The 19,670-nt window shown below is 62.7% G+C and overlaps 1 protein-coding gene across 12 annotated transcripts in view; it reads right to left on the bottom strand.

The window, feature by feature from the left end:
- Positions 1-19,670, bottom strand: part of MACF1 (microtubule actin crosslinking factor 1) — a 149,429-nt gene that overhangs the window by 112,487 nt on the left and 17,272 nt on the right. The window contains exon 1 of one of the 12 annotated variants that reach the window (XM_075522505.1): positions 6,252-6,604. The exons of the other annotated variants lie outside the window; for them this stretch is intronic. Within the exon in view, the coding sequence (XP_075378620.1) occupies positions 6,252-6,354 (103 nt within the window). The 5' untranslated portion in view covers positions 6,355-6,604. Of the gene's footprint in view, positions 1-6,251; positions 6,605-19,670 lie in introns of those variants that run through there. 12 annotated transcript variants of the gene reach the window in all.

The raw sequence follows: 19,670 nt of genomic DNA, 5'->3' as shown, positions 1-19,670 counted from the left end.
CTGCTTTTTCGGGGGAGAACAGTGTTATTTGAATAAAAGCAGCGTGGATGATTGGGATGGGTATAGCTCCAGCTGGCAGCAGCAATTGAACCTCCTCGGCCCGCCCTGCAGGCGGTGCAAGGAGGGAAGCGGGGTTTGCCTGAGCCCCCCACTTTAGGAGGGTGTCCCCCCTCCCCTGCCCGCTCCTGCAAGGCTTTAACGCATTATACAAACCCCACAGATGTCCCGTAACAGGCCTCTGCCGGGCACTAGCAGCGTGTGCAATTAGCAGCTTATTCTGTCGCTGTATTTTTGGTTCATTGGATTGTCAGGATTTAATGTTTATTTCTGTCCCGTGGCTCAGCCGAGGGCGCCCTGGCCAGACGCTGGGAGCTCCGAACCCCAGTGGGACAGGGTGACAACGTGGGTCCCGTCCCCAGTGGGTCCCAGCCCCCGGGGAGCAGCAGGGGCGGCCGGCCGGGAGATTCGTGGTGATGCCAAGCGGCGATGTGGGATGGGGGAGCTGCTGGCAGGCTCTGCCCTGCCTGTTCTCGGCACAAAAAAAAATAATATCACGTGAAGAACACAGGCAAACAAGGCGAAAGGAGAGGGCACGAGATGGGGCCGCACCGCTGGAGGGTCCCCCGGGGCTCAGCCCCCACCTCCCCACGCCTGGGCAGCAAGGAGGGCTCAGGGCAACCCCGGCAGCCAGCCCTGTGCCAAACGGGATCGCCTGGTTTTAACAACATCATCTCAGAGGAAAGAGAGTGCCTCGGTACCAACCCACGGCACACAACCCCAAGCTCCCGAGCGCTGCCCCATCCAGCCCACAGGTCCCCGGGATAGAGTGGGAAAGGACGAGCCCCGCTGCCCCAAGACACCCCTTCGACATCACGGTCCAAGGGGCAGAAGCACCTCTTGCTTTGGTTTTAAGCCAAAAAAAAAAAAAAAAAAAAATCAAGAAAAGGGAGAAAACTGGCATCTCTCAGCCCGGGCTCCCCAGCCACGCTGCGTGTCTCCACACCTCAGTCCGCGCAGATTTGAAAGCACCATCTAACATCCCTCCTCTTCCTCCTCATCCACCCCACGACTTCCCCCATCCGCAAGCACCGCAGCAAAACACGCGGCATGTCGCTGGCACGTCACCTCCCCTGTGTCCCGCTCCGTCCCCCGGCCGAGGCACGTAACCAGGTGCCGTAAACTATCTGCCGGTTGAACTACAGCCGCCCTCGCTCCCCACCCTGCCAGGCTCTGGCCTCGGCACGGCTTCCCGGGACAACGCGGCCGAGCCACGGAGCCGCCGCCTGCAATAGAAAGCTGCGTCACCCCCACGTGTTTTTAGGGACCTTTCCTTCACCTGACCCCACCAGAGTCGCGGTGCCAGGTCCCTTCCCGACCCTGCTGTTAATTCGGGGTGGATAAAGCTTGAGCCATACCCCGACCACGGCACGGCACCGGCAGCACGGTGGGGGCTGCCTGCAGGCCGGGAAGGAGAGGGCGGTGGGTACTAACCGATGCAGCACATCCGGCACACCAGGCAGGCGCTCAGCCGCCTCTCCTCCCCACACAGATGCCGCCTCTCCATCGCCCGAGCCCGGGACGGGGAGCGCTGGGTCCCGGCAAAGCGGTTGCTGCCTCCCGGCTCCTGGGGAAGGGTCTTCTGGCAGCACCACCCGCTTGCCGACCTTGGCCCCGGCGGGTGCGGGTGGGTGACTTCTCGGCCGCGGCTCCTCCCACCGCATCACTTCCTACACCCGCTGCCCCCGGTACGGGCACCGGCCGTTCCTCCTCCGGGCCATCGCCGCAAACCCCGCCACGCCGTCAACGGGTGCTTCGCCCGCGCTTCCCCCGCTCCTCGCGCTTCTCCGGGTGCTCCCAGCCGAGGGTGCCGCCGGTGCGGCAGCTCTCTGCCAGCAAAATCCTCACCGTCCCGAAGTCCCGACGACCGGCAAAGCTGCTTGGAAAGCTCCCAGCGAGGAAGAGGAGAGCTGCTCCCTCCTGCAAGCGAGCACGAGGCGGTGCAGAGCGCGGTGCAGAGCGCGGTGCAGCTCCCGGCAGCAGCCGAAAGCTGGTGGGCTGGGGATGCGGACGCAGGCTCGCCCCGCAGAGCCGGGCACTGCCCCGCCGGCAGGCTCTTGGCTTGTCTTTCCTCGTCTTGTTTTCCAGTTAATTGCACCAGGGACGGGAGGGACAATGCCGGGCTGTTCTCCCCGCTCCCGCCTGCCCGCAGCTTCTTCCCAAATCATTTCCCGGGTCCAAAACGCCGGAGCCGGGACCCGGCTGCAGCCCCGCTCGGCACGCGGGGAGATAACGGGGGCCTCCTTATCACCACCTCTCTTCCTTTTCTTCTAAATATAATCCCTCTGCAGACCTTCTGCTGGCAGGAGCCCCAGGCCCCGGCCGGGAGGGCGAGAGGAGCCGGGCTTGCTGCTGGGGGAAGGTGGGAGCACGTCCCCGAGCATCGCAGGGAGCACGCGGGGACGAGGGCACGTCACCGAGTCCCACACGGAAAGTCTGCAGCGAGGCACCTCCGACGCCGGACCTGGGGGGTGCCCCTAGGCCAGCAGCTCCTCGGCACGCTCCCTCTTCCCATCTCCTGCAGAAATGGGGTTTTCTATTCCTTTTTTTTTATTTTGCCCCGTCTCACCACCTTTGGGTGGTTCCTGGGCCCTAACCAGATTACACCTCCCCACCCTGCACCCGCGCTATCATCCGAGCTAATAATAATGCGCGGTTACTGCTTACTAACAATATTAAGGCATTGCAAGCTTATCTCTCCCTGGCTAATCTTTTCCAGAGTCACCCTGATAAGCGACTTGTTGCAACCCCTCCATGCTTGTCCTCTCCCCTGTCTAGCAGGGGTTCGCTGGCCCCAGCCACCGAGAACCACCCTGTCACCAGCCAGGGACAGCGAGCAGAGGCGATGGCCCAGGCGGCAGGCAGGCAGGGCACGGCCAGAGGGAAGGTTACAGCGGCTAGAGGAAATCTGCACCACTCCGAAGACAAGCCGGTGGCGGACGAGGGCAGGAGAGGCTGACTGCGGAGCCTCGGGTCCCCTCGCACACGTGGCACGGAGCAAAGGCTGGCGGCAGCGACATGGGGAACGTCGCCGGCAAATGGAGACCCTGCTGCCAGCAGCACCAGCGAAAACCACAGTCCTTAACTGAACACGCCCGCGTGCCACACATCCATTCGATGGTTGCCAGCACCGCCGATGCTATCGGAGCCGCGCAGATGCTTCCAGCTGCGAAGTGCTTTCGTGTTGCTGCTTTCCCAAGACAGGTGAGACTCGCACAGCGGCAAAAACCTGGACAAGCCAAGCAACAGCCCAGCCTGAGCCCAGCTGAGCCGCAGCCCTGCTGTCCCTGTCCCTATCGCTGCCCAGGCAGAGCCCAGCCCCGGGGCGCAGGGACCACGGTGCGACAGCCCGGGAGTACCCCGAGACCTGTCCCCGCTGCTCCCTGGCACAAGCGAGGAGCAGAATTCAGCTGCCTGCATCTCCGGTCCAAACCTCCGCAGGACCACGCATGCCGTTTAATTCGCACCCCACCTCCTCTCCCCCCGTCGCGCATCAGAGCGCAGCCCACCGCATCCCCAGAAACACGGATCCCAAAGGCACCGGGGCCCCGTCTGCTCTCCCCCACAGCAGTGTGAATCCTCCACGGAGGGACCAGAAGCAGCAAGGACCAAGGAGCAGAAGCGACCGCCCAAGGGGGGGGTAGGTTTTGGGGTTTTCCCCACTGCTGTTGGTCCCCCAAGCGAACCCGGCTAGCGAGAGGGGGACGGAGAAAACCATCCTGCCCCATAGCTGGTTCCCAGCGCCCCAAAACCAGGGGCATCAGCTGAGCGTGGGAAGAAAAACTCCCACTCACGGTGCCGCCGGACCCCAGGGCCCCCAGGCACTTGCCATCGTCACGGGGAGGGCTCCCACAGGTGCCGGAGACCCTCCCACCACCACCCCAACACCCTGCGCAGACATCTCCCCCCTCCCCGTTTGCCCGCGGCAGCCTCCGTCCTGGCAGCCTGCCTGTCCCCGGCAGCTCCCAACACGCCCGGCCAGGAGCTGCCGCTCCCCCCAGGATCTCTCCTCCATCATCGCTGTCAGACTCCATCGCCGTTCACCTCCTCCTGCCTCGGGCTGCTGCTGCGAGAGCCCGGTCCCAGCCCTGGACACCGGTGGGTGCCCAGTCAGGCACCCTCCCTAACCCCAACCCTGGCCAGGCACCCTCCGTCCCGCCGGCGCCCGGCGCCGGGCTCTCCGGTGCTCCCCCGGCACGGCCCTTTGCCAAGCTCAGGACGGAGCCCGGGGCGTCAGTGTCCCCCCCCGGCTCCTTCAGCCTCTCCTGCTGGAATAAAGCCTGGAAAGGGCTCCCGAGCTTTCTGCTCCTGCTCTTTAACTCCTGCTCAAGCCGAAGGAATACGGCAGATGTTGGACGGGGCACTGCGCTGGACGAGCTCGCAGAGATCTTGGGGACATCTCCGAGCCCGCGCTCAGGGTGAAAGCGGCTCTGTGCGTTAAACAGCGAGAGCCGGCCTTGGGGTGAAGGAGGGGTTTGTTTCATATAAATGCCTAGAAACACGTTTTCAAAGCGTTGAAATCCATCGCTTTCGCTTTGAACTCCTTCGAGGCAAGCAAAGAATGGGAATGCACTTTTGGTTTTTTTTAACACGGTACTTTTAAGATGGGGGATATGCGGAAAATCTGGCTGGCCGAGGAGCACGAGGTATTTAAAATGTGCTGGCTGCCAACTCGCGGGCTGACATAATCCATCATGACAGCAGAGCCGACCGGGCAGGATTTACAGAGCCTTTCAAAACGGGGAGAAGGAACGGTGCCTGATTCAGCCTGGAAGAATGCACAAGAGATACCTGCGGTGGAAAACGATCCAGCACCGGGATATTTAATGAGGGAGACACCCGAGAGGCGGTGATGCAAAGGAGACCCGGGCGGATGCTCGGCAGAGCTGGACGAGCATCGCGGGGGTTACTCGTACAACAAAACCTGCTGCAAGATGACCTTCGTCTTCCAGGATGCTGCGCCCGTGGGGTGGGTATTACCCGACCTTTATCGGGAAGGAGCGATGAAAGAAAACAGATATTGAATATACTTGCTGCTTGCAACACTTGCACCAGGATTTTTTCCAACAGGGATGGATTTCTGTAGGGTGAAGCAGCGGTCGGCACGGTAGGGGGGTGAGGAGCTGGGAGGAGACAGTCGTGCTGGGAAGCGACCAGGAGGTCCCTGGATGGAGCCGAGCACAACACCGGGACACCGGGATTAATTAAGTGGACGAGGGACGGCGGGTCCGGAGGAGGAATTGCAGCGAGGCTGGGTTTAGCGGGTAACAGGGCACGTTTCCGCACATTTGTGCGACTCGGTCTCAATCTCTCTCTCCTGGTAGTTTTGGGGGAGGAGGGAATAAGCGTATCCCATGAGCAGTATATGGGGACAAGTCCCTGCGCGCTGCCCAGGCTCCGTGGTCCCGCTCCTTCGCATGGAAAAAGTGAAAGAAAAAGGGGGAATTGGTCACGGACACGGGGAAAAGGCCCCGTGCAGAGGCACAGGAGAGAACAAGGCCTGCTGGAAAAAAAGAGGGAGGAATCAAAACAAAGAAATCCCAGGAGGAAGAGGTCGGGACAGAGAAGGAGCTACCGAGTCCTCGTCCGGGGCCCGGAGCTATCGCACGTCCCTGTAACGAATCCTCGCCCTCCTCGGGCGGTGGTCATGTGCAAGACCTATTTTGGGAAACTGAGGCAGGGTCAGCCCCAGCTGCTCAGCGAGCCCGTGCCAGCGCCGGGAAGAACTCCCAGGGCTGCGTCTTGCCGCTGCTGGCGTCGGTGGCTAACCAAGACATTGCTGTCACGGCGAGGGGCGGGAGGGACGCCCGCCTGCGCCGGGGCAGGAGCCGGGAGGCAGAACACCAGCCACGTGTCGCGAGCTTGTGCCGAGACAAAAAGCAGCCTCGTCCCCAGCAAGACATCCCCGTCCCAGCCTCTGCCACCCCCCACGTGCACTGGGAACGGGTGGCGAGACCAAATTTAGGCACCGAAACCTCTGCCCCCCCCCCACCCCCCACCCCAGCCCCCCCCGCACAGGGACCAGGGCAGCCGTGCCGAGAGACTCGCTGCCACCGCGTCCTCCTCCCCACCGGCCACGTCCGTCCCTGCCCACACCGCTGCCACGGCTCTCGGGGAGGGAAAACAAGCCGTGACCCTTGCCAGCGGCACGCCGGCCATCTTAGCACCTCGCTCCCCGCGGGGGCTGCCCCTACCTTCTCTGCTCCGGCTCCTCCAGTACAGGACACCGGCGATGCCCAGGACGTGGCTCAGGACAAAGGCGGCGGGAGGCAGATAGGAGCTTTCCGAAAGAGGCATCGTCCCCTACTCCCGGCCCGCTATCCTGAGCCTGCCTCCAAATTTCTTTCTCCTGAAGCTGCCGCTGCCGGAGCCCGGCATCGCTGGGAGGGCGAAGGGACGGGGAGGGGGGGGAAAGGGGGGAGGCCAAGCCGCTGCCTGCAGAAACTTCCGAAACTTCCTGCCTGCGCCTCTGCCTCCAGCTGCCTGCGTCCCCGGAGCTGGCAGGGCTCGGGGACAGCCAGCGTCGCCGGGATGGGGCCAGGGAGATTTGGGAGCTCGGGGTGGGAGGCGGGGGGGGAGCGAGCGGAGAGAGAAAGCGAGCGTCAGGCCGGCTCGAACATCTTCCCTCGGTGTTCACGCGGCCAAACTTCGTCACCCCCCGCTCTGGGGGGAGAGACGTCATCTCCTCAATTTCCATTCCCAGCCCCGCTGGAAGGTCGGCTGTGGCTCCAGCGGCCGCGGCGAGGGGGGATCGGCGGGAGCAGCTGCCGCGCCGGCATCACCGCAACGCCCCGCTCTTCATGGGGGGCTCGGGACCAGCACAAAATCTTGCCGCCCGCAGCGGGTGACAGCCGGCAGCCCGGCCCGGCGTCCCCTGCCCGCAGACTGCCCGGCGATGCCGACACACCGAGGGCAGCCGGGATCGAGCGGGGAGCGGCTGGGAAACGCGGGCAGCGCTTCGGTAGCGTTCGAGTGGCAGCGGGCAGCTGCCTGCTGGGGGCTCGGTACCCCGGGCTGGACCCAGTGCCAGTCTGCCCGCAGGAAACCCTCTGCCCAGCAAGAGGGGCAAAAGCAAAGGCGACCAAATTTGGGCTTCTGGGAGTCGGGTACCCCAAGCGCGTTTCCCTCGCCCTTCCTGGATGCCCAGAGATAAATGTATTAACTGCCAGGACACCCCACGGAGAAATACCCACAAAAGATGCTCTGACACGAAACACAAAGGTTCATCCACCTCCCGGCCCTTCCTGCAGCCGGGTGCCCCGCTCGCCGCCAGCATCACATCGTGCACGGCGAGACTTTGCAGCCCAACCCCGTTTATTAACCGTTAGCACCACGCTAGGCGTTACTGTGGCAGTTTCACTTCTTTTCGGAACCGTTTCCGGCAGTAGAAGCACAGAAATGGCACAGGGAAACCGAGAGCAGCAAGCCCTGTCGCGGCACGGCCGTTAGGTCTCCCGGCCCGTTTGCCGTTGTAACCACAAGCAAACCGGGCAGAGAGGCTCCTTACAAAGCCTGTTTTGCTCTCAGAGCCCATCGTGTGCCGGGTCCCCCGGCCAGCCCCTGGGAGAAGAAACTGCCTCTTAGATAAAAAGTTGTACAGAATTAAACACTCATTTTTCACCTTCACCTTCGCAGAAGGGCTCAGACAAGAGCAGCCTGTTCTGCTGCCGGCGCTCGGCAGCGAAGGGGAAAGCCATTAAGGTGAGGACCGCACGCCGCAGCCCAGGGCTGCGGACCTACGAAACCTCAGCCCGGCTCAGGCTTTGCTGATGGAGAGAGCCAGGAGCCCAGGCTCGTGCCCAGCCAGCGCCAGACCCGCTCCGCAGCGTGGGACGGTGAAACCACGCAAGGTCCGGGGTGTCACCCGGATGCCCGCAAAGATTTCTATTATATTTATAACCCCTGAGCAGCTCCCCAAACCCAACGGCCCCAAGCTGGTCAGGCCCACCAGGAAAACCTTATTGAGCAAAACTTGATAGACCCAAATATTGCATCGCTCCACGGGGGACCTGCACCACCCGCGACCTCCTAACGCCGTTCAGGCTAATGAGACGGGCGATAGAAAATACAGAGAATTACCCCAGGGCTCAGCGCTGTTGCAATATATTTTCCAGAGCTTCAGCCCTGCCCGGATGAAAAATATCCCGGGATAGTTTTCATCTAAAGCGATCTGCTTTCTGTTAAGGCAGAGAACGCGCTGCAGGAGTAATGATCTGCCGGCAGGCACGAGGCCACCATAAATGGCCCCGCGGTGTGGCCCCGAGAGGGGCAGTTAGTGCCCTGCAAGGCAGACGGCTGCGGCTGCTGGGGCTGGGATGTGCCGGTGGAAAAGGCTGCGGGAAGCAGGAGCTGGTTTTCCCCATCCCCTCACCCCAGCTGCACCCATGGGGGCTCGGCCGCTCCCGCGCTTCCCGGGTGCCGCGTGCGCAGAGGGGCTGATAAAATGCATGGAGCATGGCCAGCTGCTCCAGCTGGACAAGGCTTCGGGCAAAAAAACCTCTTTAAATATATATATATAAAAATATATATAGTCATACAGAAATATTTTTTATATATCTACATAAAAACATATATAAAAATAATGCATATTTATAAACACATCCCTCCCCTGCACCAGGACACCCCAGGGACACCGGTGGTCCCCCACTTCATCCCACTCAGTTTAACGCCGTTCCCCCCCTTCCCTTTCCACGCTCCCCTTGCCAGCGCACGCTCGGCACAAGCCAGCCCGGCCGCCTCTCGCCGCTGCAGGAAGCCGATAACGGCTGCAGCCCAGCCGGCGGCAGGAAGCGGCAGACCCGGGGCGCAGGAAGCCAACGGCGGGTTTCGGGGTGACCCGCCGGGGCTCTGGGGGCCACCCAGCAACGGATCCAGCCGCCGGCCCCCCAGCTCGCCCGGGCGGGGGGGGAGCAGCCCGGGGCCGCCCCCTTCCCCGCCATGGAAACCGCCCTGCGCACCCGAAACACAAACAGCTCATTTTAGTTCCTTGCAAGGCGGCTTTTTCGGCTTCGACCGTCGCCTCGGCCCGGAAAGGAAAGGGGTGGGGAGAGGACACACATCTCCCGCCCATGGAGGGGTCCCCACCTTGCAGGGAACCCCCCCCTCCCCCCCCGTGCCACAGGGTGCCCCGCGCAGCATTTTGCAGCCCCGTGCATCACCCCAAATGGTGTTACCCCCACCGCCGGCCCCGCTCCCTCCCAGGGTTTTAGGGTACCCCACGGGACGGCTCTGGGGACACGGGCTGCCCCGGCCCCCCCCTCACTCCGGCCCCGGAGCTGAGTCACCCCGGGCTCCGTCCAAGAGTTTCACGTCCAGGGCCAATCCCGCCATGCACCTCCCCGGTGAGTAATGCTCAGCCGACGGCCCCGCCATAGCTGCCGGCTCCGGCATCTCCTTATATGACTGGGGAAGCTGCCGGGCAGCGGCACAGGGGAGCCGGGCACAGCCCACGCTTCCCCGGCACCGCTCGGCGGGTGGAGGCACCCCGGCACCGCGGTGGGCGACGCCGCGGGGATTGCTCCTCCGACCCTTGGGTGCTGTGGCCTCCCAGGAGGCGGACGAGGCCCCGCGGGCTCCAGCCAGGGACACGTGTCCCAGCCCCGGGAGGTGGCAGCCAGGTGGCACTGTCGAAACGCCGAAGCTGGCATCACCGGATGGGGATGGCGGCCAGAGCCGGAGCTGGCACCCAGCAGCACCATACCTGGGTGAAGCATCTCCCCGGGGCTCTGCCTGTGGCCGTGGCAGACGGGGGTGCCCAGTGCCCCCAGCCGAGCCCCCTAAAGTCCCCCCCGTCGCCCACAGCGGGCAACGGTGGACGTGGAAGCGGCCGTGAGCGCAGCGGGGGACCTTGCGTGGTTTTACAGAGGGGGTTTCTCTGCACCCGACAGGCAGTGGGGTCACCCCACACCGGGCAGGGGACACCCCGCTCCCTGCAACGGGGAAAAGGGCCCGTCCGGCAGTGGTGCTGAGCACACACAAACTCATGACTGCAGTACGGGGCCCGAGCTTCCTGCCATACTTCCTCCGCAATGCTTTTCCCCCTTCTGTTGTTTTTTCCTCCTTTTTGGGATCTTTAAGGGCAAATCTCAGTCACTTATGGCAGCCGCCGGGAATTGCCAAGGAGGGGAAGGAGACCGGGTTTCTGGATCGGGGATGCCCCAGGTAAATCGCAGAGACGCGTCCCCCCCTGCTCCCCGGCACAGCCTCTGCGGGGGCTGGATGGGGGGGCACAGTGCTCGAGCAAAGCCACTGCACCCCTAACCCCGATCCAGGGGACCGAGCACACGTCCCGCACCGGCGGTCAGCCGCAGTCGACATTTCCCCCCCCCCCGGACCACGGCTTTTCCCATGCAAAACCCAGAGCCTGGCCAAACCCGCAGCATCGCACCCTCCTTGCGAACGACGGCTGCGGACAGACAGACAGCCGGCTCAGCAAGAGCACACCCGCACGTGCCGACGCACCCCCTCCTGCAAGCACGGGCAGGGCCCTGCCAGGGCGCGGGGGCTCGTTCCACCCTGCCCACGGCGCCAGGAGCCATGGGAAAGGAAAGCAAGAACAAAGATGACGTTTCTTGTGATCCGGGCTATTAAAAACAAGGTGGAACGAGGCAGGTCGTGGCTTCGGGCGCTGCCCAGCGCATCCCCGCGGGACGAGCTCCTCCACTTCGAATGAAAAAAAAAAAAAACCCAAACCTCTCCTCCTGCCAGTGAATCACTCGCCCGTGCGTGTGCGGGCAGAGCAGCCGATCCCCTCGCCATCCGGCGGGCCCCGACGCCGGGCCTGCCTGCGTGCCTCCGGCTCCTGGCAGAGCGGGTGCATTTGCCGCATTAAACATTTTCTTCTGGCTTTCATCATCCTGAAGCGGCCACGGCCCCACCAGGAGGGATGGGGACAAGTCTGCAGGGTCTCACACCAGCCTCTTGGCATCACTGCCAAACTCCAGGGCTGCAAAGGGTCTGAAAAAATGGGGACTACAAAACCTCCCAGGCAGCAACGCTCCTCGTAGCCCTGGAAAAACCAAGCTCCCGAACATCGTTTTTTGTGCAAATAGGGGTTTTGGCCCAGGAGAAGTGGATGTGCAAGGGCTGAGGCTCCAAATGCCCCACTGGCACCCGCTGCGTTCGCGCAGGGAACCAGAGGGGCTTGAGCTGGGCTTCACCCGAAACGACCGGGGCGGCCCCATCCAGCCCAGGGTTCAGGGGCCCTTCTGCACCAGCCCCACCCTGGACCAGCATCCGCACCGAGAGGGCAACACAAGTGAATATTTAACCGCAAATCTCTGGGCAGAGGAGCTGCCTGCACTGCCAAAGGTCGGCTAGACACGGCAAAGCAAGGGGAGAGGGAAGGGGGCTGCACGGGGAGAGCCTCGGACCCCCCCCGCCGCCATCAGCGGTAAAATCTGAGCTCCGAGGAACCACAGAAAGGAAACGCTGGTGACAAGAGCGGAGATGTTCCCCTTTCCAGCAGACGTCTGGGCACCAAAAGAAGAATTATACCTAAAAAAAAAAAAAAAGACTTCCCTTCCCATGGCAGAGCTGCCGCCCTGCAGCCAGTGCTGCTTCGGGATGGTGGGGGGGACGCAGGACAGGACCCCCAGGACCACCTCGCTGCTGGGAAATGGAGGCAGAGCGCAGAGATAAGATGGCTCGAGCTAAGGCTGGAAGCAAACATCGTTCCTGCCAGTTTTCCTTCTCCAAAGCAAACAGCCATACTGGACGGCCACCTGCTCACAGCTTAATCATTCCCCAGCAGCGCGGCTCAGCATTAACTCCTGCTCCCGGGCAGGAGGAGTGGAAATCCCCCAGCACGCCAGCACTTATGGGGTCTACGGGAATGTGACATCCAAACCGGGGCTGCCCGAGGGGACCGACTCAGATGGGATGGATGGAGTCAACAGGAAGACCCCCAAGGCCTCAAGAAACTCCGAAATGACCCAAAAGGAGACCGTTTCCCTTCGCAGCACCAGCATGCTCGCCTGGATCCCGCAGCTCCCGCAGGACGGAGAGCGGCTGGCACCCCCAGGGCACCAGCACGGAGCTCCAGCCTCCCTCCCTTGGTGGGGTTTGCTTTTTGGTGCCCCAGATTCAGCACCCTTCCCCAGGGTGTCCGCAGCCATCAGCGCTGCCGGCCCAGCTGCCCCCAGTGCAGGCAGGTCGCCTCCCCTCCGTGCGTCCCCCAAAGTGACCCGAGACCCCCCCCCCTCTCCCACCACACGGACCCCAGCAGATCCTCGCACCCAGCCGGTGGCTTTGCTGAGCCGCACGCGTGCGATGCCATCCTAGACACGGCTCATTCCGACCCTCTCCAGCACTGCCCGGGCTTTTTAACCCTCCCTCTCGGCAGGAAACCAAGCACGTCACGCTGAAGAGGTGGCGAGGGTGATCTCACCGCTTCTTTCCCCGTGTTAAAATCCTCCATCAATCCACCCGCCCGGCAGCCTCCCCAGATGACTGCCGAGGCCACTGGGTTTTTGCTGACGCAGTGGTTCAGGCATTATTTCATCGCTTCCCACTTCTCAGAAGCCTCCCCGGGTTCGTCACCCCTCCGAGGACGCTGGCAGGGAGCCGTACCACGCTTGCTCATTAAATGATGCGGTGAAACTCGTGGCCGTGCACCCCGGGGCTCTGGGAGAGCACCGAGCCCCACTGAGCCGGCATCGACTCGGCAGCACGGCCCTGCAAGGAGCGGGCAGGAGGGAGCAGGGGACAGGGACACGCCGTGGCTGGGTACCAGGGCACAGATAAAAGCTGCGTGTCAGGAGGCAGACGGCCAAGCGTCGAGGGCAGCTCTCGATGCACGTGGAGCTGCCGGGTGAGAGGGAGGAGGTGAAGCCGGTGCCGGAGGCGAGGAGGATGGGGATGCACAGGGGGAGTAACAGCAAAGGTCTCCCAGCAGAAAACACTCCGGCTTTTTGGGAGTGAGCGACATCATCCCAGCTCTGGGCGTGGAGGAAGGCTTGCTCGCACACCCACGTGCAAGAGGACACACACGTCTGCACGCTTTCCCAGGGGCCTGTGCTGACACGGCGAGGTGGCACCTTTCCCAGGCCGGGGGAGGAGGAGGAAGGCGATGCCATCTCCAGGTCCCTCCCTGCCCCTCCGGCCATGGGGACAACGCCACACACCTCACAGAGCCACCGTCTCCACGGCTGGGTAAACACCCGCTCCGTAATTCCCAGCACGCCCCGCCGGCACCTCCGCAGAGAGAAAGCCGTGCAAAACCAAAACAAAATAAAAAACACTAAGAAAAAGCCCACCACGCGATTTGATGGAAGCCCCAGCAAAGGCGAGCAGCAGAGCCCCGTGCCGGAGAGCAGCCCAAGCCCCGGCTGCGTCCTGCACCCGCTCCCGCTGCCTACACGGGGGCCGAGCACCAGTAAACACCCCAAGTCCTGGAAAAATCCCCCAAATTAAGTCCCAGGCCCCAGCCCCTCTTGGAGGAGCTGGACCCCACGGTGGGGCAGCCGGCTGGGGTGTGGAGCGGCAGCCCGGCACAGCCGAGCCCCGGGGCGGATCACGGGGAGCCAGGTCAGAGCCGTGGCGGTGGGACCATCATCGGCCGCCCAAGGCCAAGCTCCGCGCTTCCCACAGCGGCGGCTTAGGGAGCAGGAAAGCCGGAGGGCGGAGGGATCGCCGGCATCAAAACTCCTTTTCTACCAGCTAACAAAAGGCCCGGTGTCTCCGCAAAGAGGCTTGTTATTCCAACGCCAACCAAAGGCTGCTTGGCAGCGGGAGAAATAGGAAAACGTTAGGCTAGTGGGAACTGGCTGTGCTTTGTTCGGGGTGCGCTTGGGCGCTGTGTTTGCATAGGCTCCACGCAGCAGCTCACGACGTGTGCGGGGGGGGGGGGGTGTCAGGGCCGGGCTCCCCCCAACCGGGCTCCCCGGGCACGGCCCCACCGACAGCCCCCCCCCCCCCCGGCTCCGGACCCCCTCGCCCCACTCCCTGCAAACAGCGATGCAAAACAGCAAGAGGAAAGGCAAGGGGATCTCGCAGCCCAAGCGCGCACCCCGCAGCCCAAGGTGCTGGTAGGAAGCTGTGCCCCCCCCCTCTTTTGCTGCCTTCGGCCCCCCAAGCTGCGCCCCACAAAGCAGCCCAGGGTTTGACCGGCCTCGCCACCAGGACAGCAACCCCCTGCAACCCCCCCAGCCTGCTCGGGACAGGAGACATGCAAAGCCCCGTCTTCGAAATGGAGGTCGAAGAGAAGAAAGAAGCAGATTCTCTCATTTTCCCCTGCAAATGGAGGGCAGGCAGGCAACCTTGAGCCCTAATCTCATTAGATGTCCCAAACTAAGCGGTGTGAAACCTGATTAGTGCCTTGTGGGAGGCGGGTGAAGGGGTGGCAGCCCGCTCCGCCAGCCGGCCCCCGCACCCTTCAACCGCAGACGGGGGGTCCCGACCCCCTGCGGAAGCCAGGGCTGGGGAGCAGGGCACCCAGAGCTGCCTCCCCACGGCACCCTGCGCCTGCCCGGGGTCTGGATGCGGCCCCGGTCCTTCCACGCTCGCTTGCCCGGAGCGTGAACGCTCCCAGGGATCACGCCCGTGGGCTCGGCCGGGGTTTTGCTCATGGTTGCGACGTGCTCCGAGGTGATGCTTCATCCCAGCTGCTGCCACCGGCTCCCGGCCGGGCCGGCCTTGGCATGCAGCAGCAGAGAGGAATTTGGGATTAAAAAAAAAAAAAAAAAACCCAAACCAAACAGGGGAAGGCAGGAGCCTGAAACTTCTGTTCCCTAGAGACCCGCTCTCCCGCAGAGAAACTTAATCCCCATTAAAAAACAAACGAAATAATCCAGTTGCTAACATCGCTCTGCCTGCTTCGTTCAAGCACCAGCGCGGCACCGGATCTGCTGGATCCCACCAGCCTGGCCCAAGCTCATCAGACGCTCTTAGGAGGGCTGAGCTGGACCTTTCTGGAGCAAAAACCATCTCTGGCATGGCGAGGCTGCGGTGGGAGAGCTGTAAATTGCCAGGGATCCTCAGTTAGGGCACAGTTCACGAGTCCCCCCGGCCGGCCGTGCTCCCCAGGGGACACCTCGTGGGGTGGCCGTGCCGGAGGAGAGGCACCCACCCTTCCCCGGGAGCAACCGACCACGTCCTCCTCCCCGTCCATGGGGAGACAGGGCCAGGAGAGCCACGTGCCGGAGGAACCAAAACCAACCGGGGCCTCCACCCGCAGCGGCCAGGGCAGATGGTGGCCCTGTATCTCTTATCTCACCCGGCCACCTTGGGCAGCCCCGGCCCGGGCTGCTCCTCAGGGAAGCCATCACACGATGGGACGAAAGCAAAAGGCGACGGCGGTGCACGGGGACGAGCCGCAGCACCGCTCCGGCACCAGCCTCGCGGCACGCACCAGGGCAGGATGCTGCCGCCGCCTCCTGCTCCGATCCCCAACAAACACATTACACCTAAAAACCCCTCTTTTTTTAATATCAGAAACCCAGCAGAGGCAGGCACACGCGTGCTGCAGGGGCGGTAGGAACAAGCGCGGATCCACTCACGGCTGCCTGGCCACGGGGAAAATCAGAGCCCGGTTCCCCTGGGGAAAGCACATGGCAGCAACAAGGTCAGATGAAGCCAGCAGATTAGCCGGCGTGCACGGGAAAAGGCCGAGACGACGCTGGATTTTATCTGGTTGCCCAAGTAAACAACAAACTCCTCAGAGTGAAACCAGCCATCCTCACGCCAGCGGTAAAATTAACCCGGCAATAAATTTGTAATCAAATGGGTTTCCTGAGCCGAGCCCACGGCTCTCGTCACCTCCGGCCCGTGACAGCCGCTGCCCCGGGAAACCCGAGACGGAGACCGTGTGGAAAGGCCGGGGGACCCCGAACCCCGCGGGGCAGCGGCTGTCGGGGCAGGGTCCGTCCCGGAGCAGCATCCTTTGTCCCCAGCACGGAGCGGGGGGGATCCGGCAGGGCCTCCCAGCCCCATCCCAGCCAGGCGGGCGCAGGGGACCAGGACGCTCTCCAAGCCCTTCGCCCGGCGGGGCTGCCAGCGATGGATGCTGGCACCGCGCCGGGGGTCAGGGGCCTGGACTTGCACACACGGGCATTTACATATGAAACGCTCCCAGCTCCAATATCCACTGCCGTCTCCACCTCCCTGGGGAGATGAATAGAGATGGGGAAAAGAAACCTCTCCAGCAATAAAACCCTTCCTTTCCTCCAGCCTTGTCCAGCCCCGCGGCTCAAGGGCAGGCTGGCCGGGGCCGCTTTCGGCGCTGAAGAGCGCGCTTCGCTACGTGGCAAATGCCAAACCACGACAGCGAGAGCTAACCGTAACCGCCCGCAAAGGCGGGCACCCCTTCTGTGCTTGGATGCACAAGGAAGCACCCCAGCAGTGCGAAAGGGGTGGCTGTGCCCGCTCAAAGAGCCATCTCGCCTCCCCTGAGCATCCCCTGCCCCTTCCCTGCCTCCCCTGCCCACAAGGCGGTTTCCTCCATCTCCCTGCCTGCGCCGCTTTCTGGATTAAAGCCGCAAAGGGCTGCGGTAAACACGGCCGGTGACAGCCAGCAAGTTGGCATCGCTCGGGCTAGAGGCAGCAAAACAGACCAAAAAGTGCAGATTTGGCTTCTCGGGGACTTGCCACCCATGTTTTCACGTGCCCGTTACAGGCTTGCAAGAGCGGAGAGAGAAAATGCCACAAGCGCCGGGGTGCGGGAGCCAGCGCAGGCAGCCAGCGCTCCCGGCAGGGCTCTGGGCAGCACCTGGAGAGGGGAAGGCTGCCAGATCAGCTTCTGCAAGCAGTCACCTTGTAAACGCTATTAATAATGTCATCTCAGCTCCTCAGCACCTCATTCGCACAGGCAGGAGGGGAATTTGCAGAGCTGCAGCTGGAGACGGGGCCCGAAACGCCCCGCGTGAGCGCAGGTGCTTCAGCAGCGGCCCCAAAACACAGAGCAGGGGTCGCTGGCACCCAAGTCCAATGCCCACCCGCGCTCTGGCTGCCGAGAGGCTGCCGTCGGGGGGACGAGCGCGGCATCGGGACGGAGCCGGCCGCCGGCACGGCACACCCAGCCGGTACACGGCGACCGGGGGTTCCTTTTACATTGATCCCCAGTGCCAGCTGCAGCGAGGCTCAGGAAAAATTTATGATGGACACCACGCCAGCATAAGAAAGTGAATTATATTACTCCCGGACACAATAACTCAGGGCAGCTGTCAGCCACAGAGCTGCAGGATTAACCCTTCGCGTCAGCCCCGGCAGCGGCACGGGAGGGTGGGGAGGCTGCCAGCCCAACTGGTGACAACTCCCTTGGCTCCCTGCTAAATTAAACATTGGATCGATTCACCTTTGTTATACAGGGGGATCAGCTGGTAAAGCCCGGCCGTGCCACGGCAGTGCTGTAAAAAGGGGCAAGTCACTGAGTGTTATTAGGTGACAGGCGATGGCATCCCGGGTGCCTTCTGCTTTCCTCTCCGCCTTCCTTCTAGCAGGCGAATCCCAGTAGCTGTCTGCAGCAAGACGAGGCCGGCTGGGAGTCCCAGAGCAAAAAGCTCCTCTGACAGCAGGAAGGGAAAAAAAAAATAAAGAAAGAAAAGGGGAAAAAGCAAGGGAAGCATCCCCTCCTGCTGTAGCTGAGGGCCAGGTAAACCGAGCTGCTCTCCCGCTGCCCCTGCGCCCGCAGCCCGGGCTTGCTGCCTGCTGCAGCGGGGACAACAGCCGCCGGCTTCCAGCCACCTGCCAGGGGCCAGCCCGGCACGATCGGGTGTCGCAGCCGGCTCTCCGGGGACAGCCCGCGAGGCGGGAGAGGGCAGAGCATCGGGAAACAGTTTTGGAAAGAAGTGGGGGGAAAAAAAAAAAGTCAATCTGCACCCGGGTGCCACCGTGCACCCATGACCAGCAGGACCCACGCCATGGCCGGTGGGACCCATGTCGGCAAACACACCCTCACCGGAGCCGGATCAGCGCCCAACCCACAGGAACGGAGCCGGCTCCTCTCCCTTTAGCAGGATTTTGAGCTCAATTTCTTTAGCAGGATTTTGAGCTCAATTTCTTTTCCAGTTGTTATTTGCAAAGCAGCTTCCCCTGCCTCCCCGCGTTACTTATGGGGCTGGCTCAGCCGCCGCCCCAGCATTCGCTTTGTGCCCAAACGCACCGCTCGAAATCCAAATAAAAGACAAAAGAGGGAAGTGAAGCAGAGCCGTGGAAAGCACGATCCCTCCCAGCTGCCTCCATGGGAAGCCGGCAACTCCTCGGCATCCCAGAGGGACTCGATTTGCCTCGATCGGCGATCGATGGCAGATGGTCGGACTCTGCCGGAGCGGCTCAGCCTCTCTCCATGCTGCGCATCCACACCACGGAGGGTGAGAAATACCTTTCAGGGTGCCAAGTCCATCCAGGAACTTCTTGTACTTCCCCAAGTTCATTTTCCAGCCGAGCGCACCCTGCTCCTCAGCTGGGTGGCATCGGGGCACCCACGAGCCCCAGCCGCCGTCACCGGCTCAGCAGCCCTGCTGGCCTCGCCGCCGTCGCCCTTTGACCACCCGAGCCCAGCTGCGGCACGGCCCCCGCGTTTCCTTATTTGATGAAGAGCATTAAAACCTCCCATGGCCGAGGCCACCCCCCTTTTTGCAAATGAGCCCAGCGCTACCAGCAAGTGCCCAGCACCATCAGGGCTCCCGGCACCCCTTACCCCCCCCCCTTCCACGCCGGAGGTTTCAGGGATTGTATGTCCCGGGGATATTTCCAGCAAGGAGCACATTCGAGGGAATTGGGAGGGGAAAGAAAAAACCCAACAGGCTTTAAGACAGCAGAAGACGGGGAAAACGCAGTCAGTGGGCACAGTGCGGGGTCCCTGTCCTCGTGGGACGGCAACAAAGCCACCCTGGTGATCCTGATACCAGGCCACCAGCCTGGGAGAAGCCACCAGAAAAGCCCCTTCGAGCGCTGGGAAAAAGGGCCAGGAAAGACCCAGGAGCAGGCGGGGGCCGGGTCCCTCCTGCTTTTGCCCCCCCTGCTCACCACACGCTCGCCCCGCACCGGCAGCGAGGCGCTTGCAAAGCCAAAAAGGAGATTTACTCGTTTTAAAGGAATTTTTAGCAGCAGGAAACCAGCCCGGCGTGATCCAAGGGGATCCGAGCACCCACCCTGCTCATGACTGCCCTTCAGCAGGACCAGCGTCCAGCGGGCATGTCCCGGGACTTCTGTCAAATCAAATAATAAATAATAATAGCAGCAGCAGCGGTGATGAAACATGGTACCGGATCACGTTCTCCCTGTATCAACCCACTGCCTCTCCGGAAAGATCCCAGCAGATTGAGCAAGACCCACCGCACCGTGCGGGATCTGCCCGCCTGGGCTTCGGCATGGCCGGCACCTCCCGGCAGAGCCGTCCTGGCACACCCGCGCAGCATTTGAGCTTTGCCGGAGGGAAAGGAGAGAAACCAAAGCGAGGACGTGCTGCGGGAGCCAAATCACCCCCCAGAAACCACCCCAGAGGTGGCAGCTCCCCTTGTCTCGCCGGAGCAAGGAGATTCCCCTCATCTGCCGGTACCGGCACATGAATCCTTCACCGCGTGCTGGGGAGCGGATCCACCCGTTCCCAAAGCAAGCAGCATCCCCTGGCAATGCCCCACGTTATCCACAAAAACGTTAATAAAACCAGTTTGCAC

This window comes from Mycteria americana, chromosome 21 (assembly GCF_035582795.1).
Source record: "Mycteria americana isolate JAX WOST 10 ecotype Jacksonville Zoo and Gardens chromosome 21, USCA_MyAme_1.0, whole genome shotgun sequence".
In the NCBI taxonomy this organism is placed as follows: domain Eukaryota; kingdom Metazoa; phylum Chordata; class Aves; order Ciconiiformes; family Ciconiidae; genus Mycteria; species Mycteria americana.
Note: the sequence above shows the minus strand (reverse complement) of the source record. Positions and strands in the feature narration are given on the sequence as shown.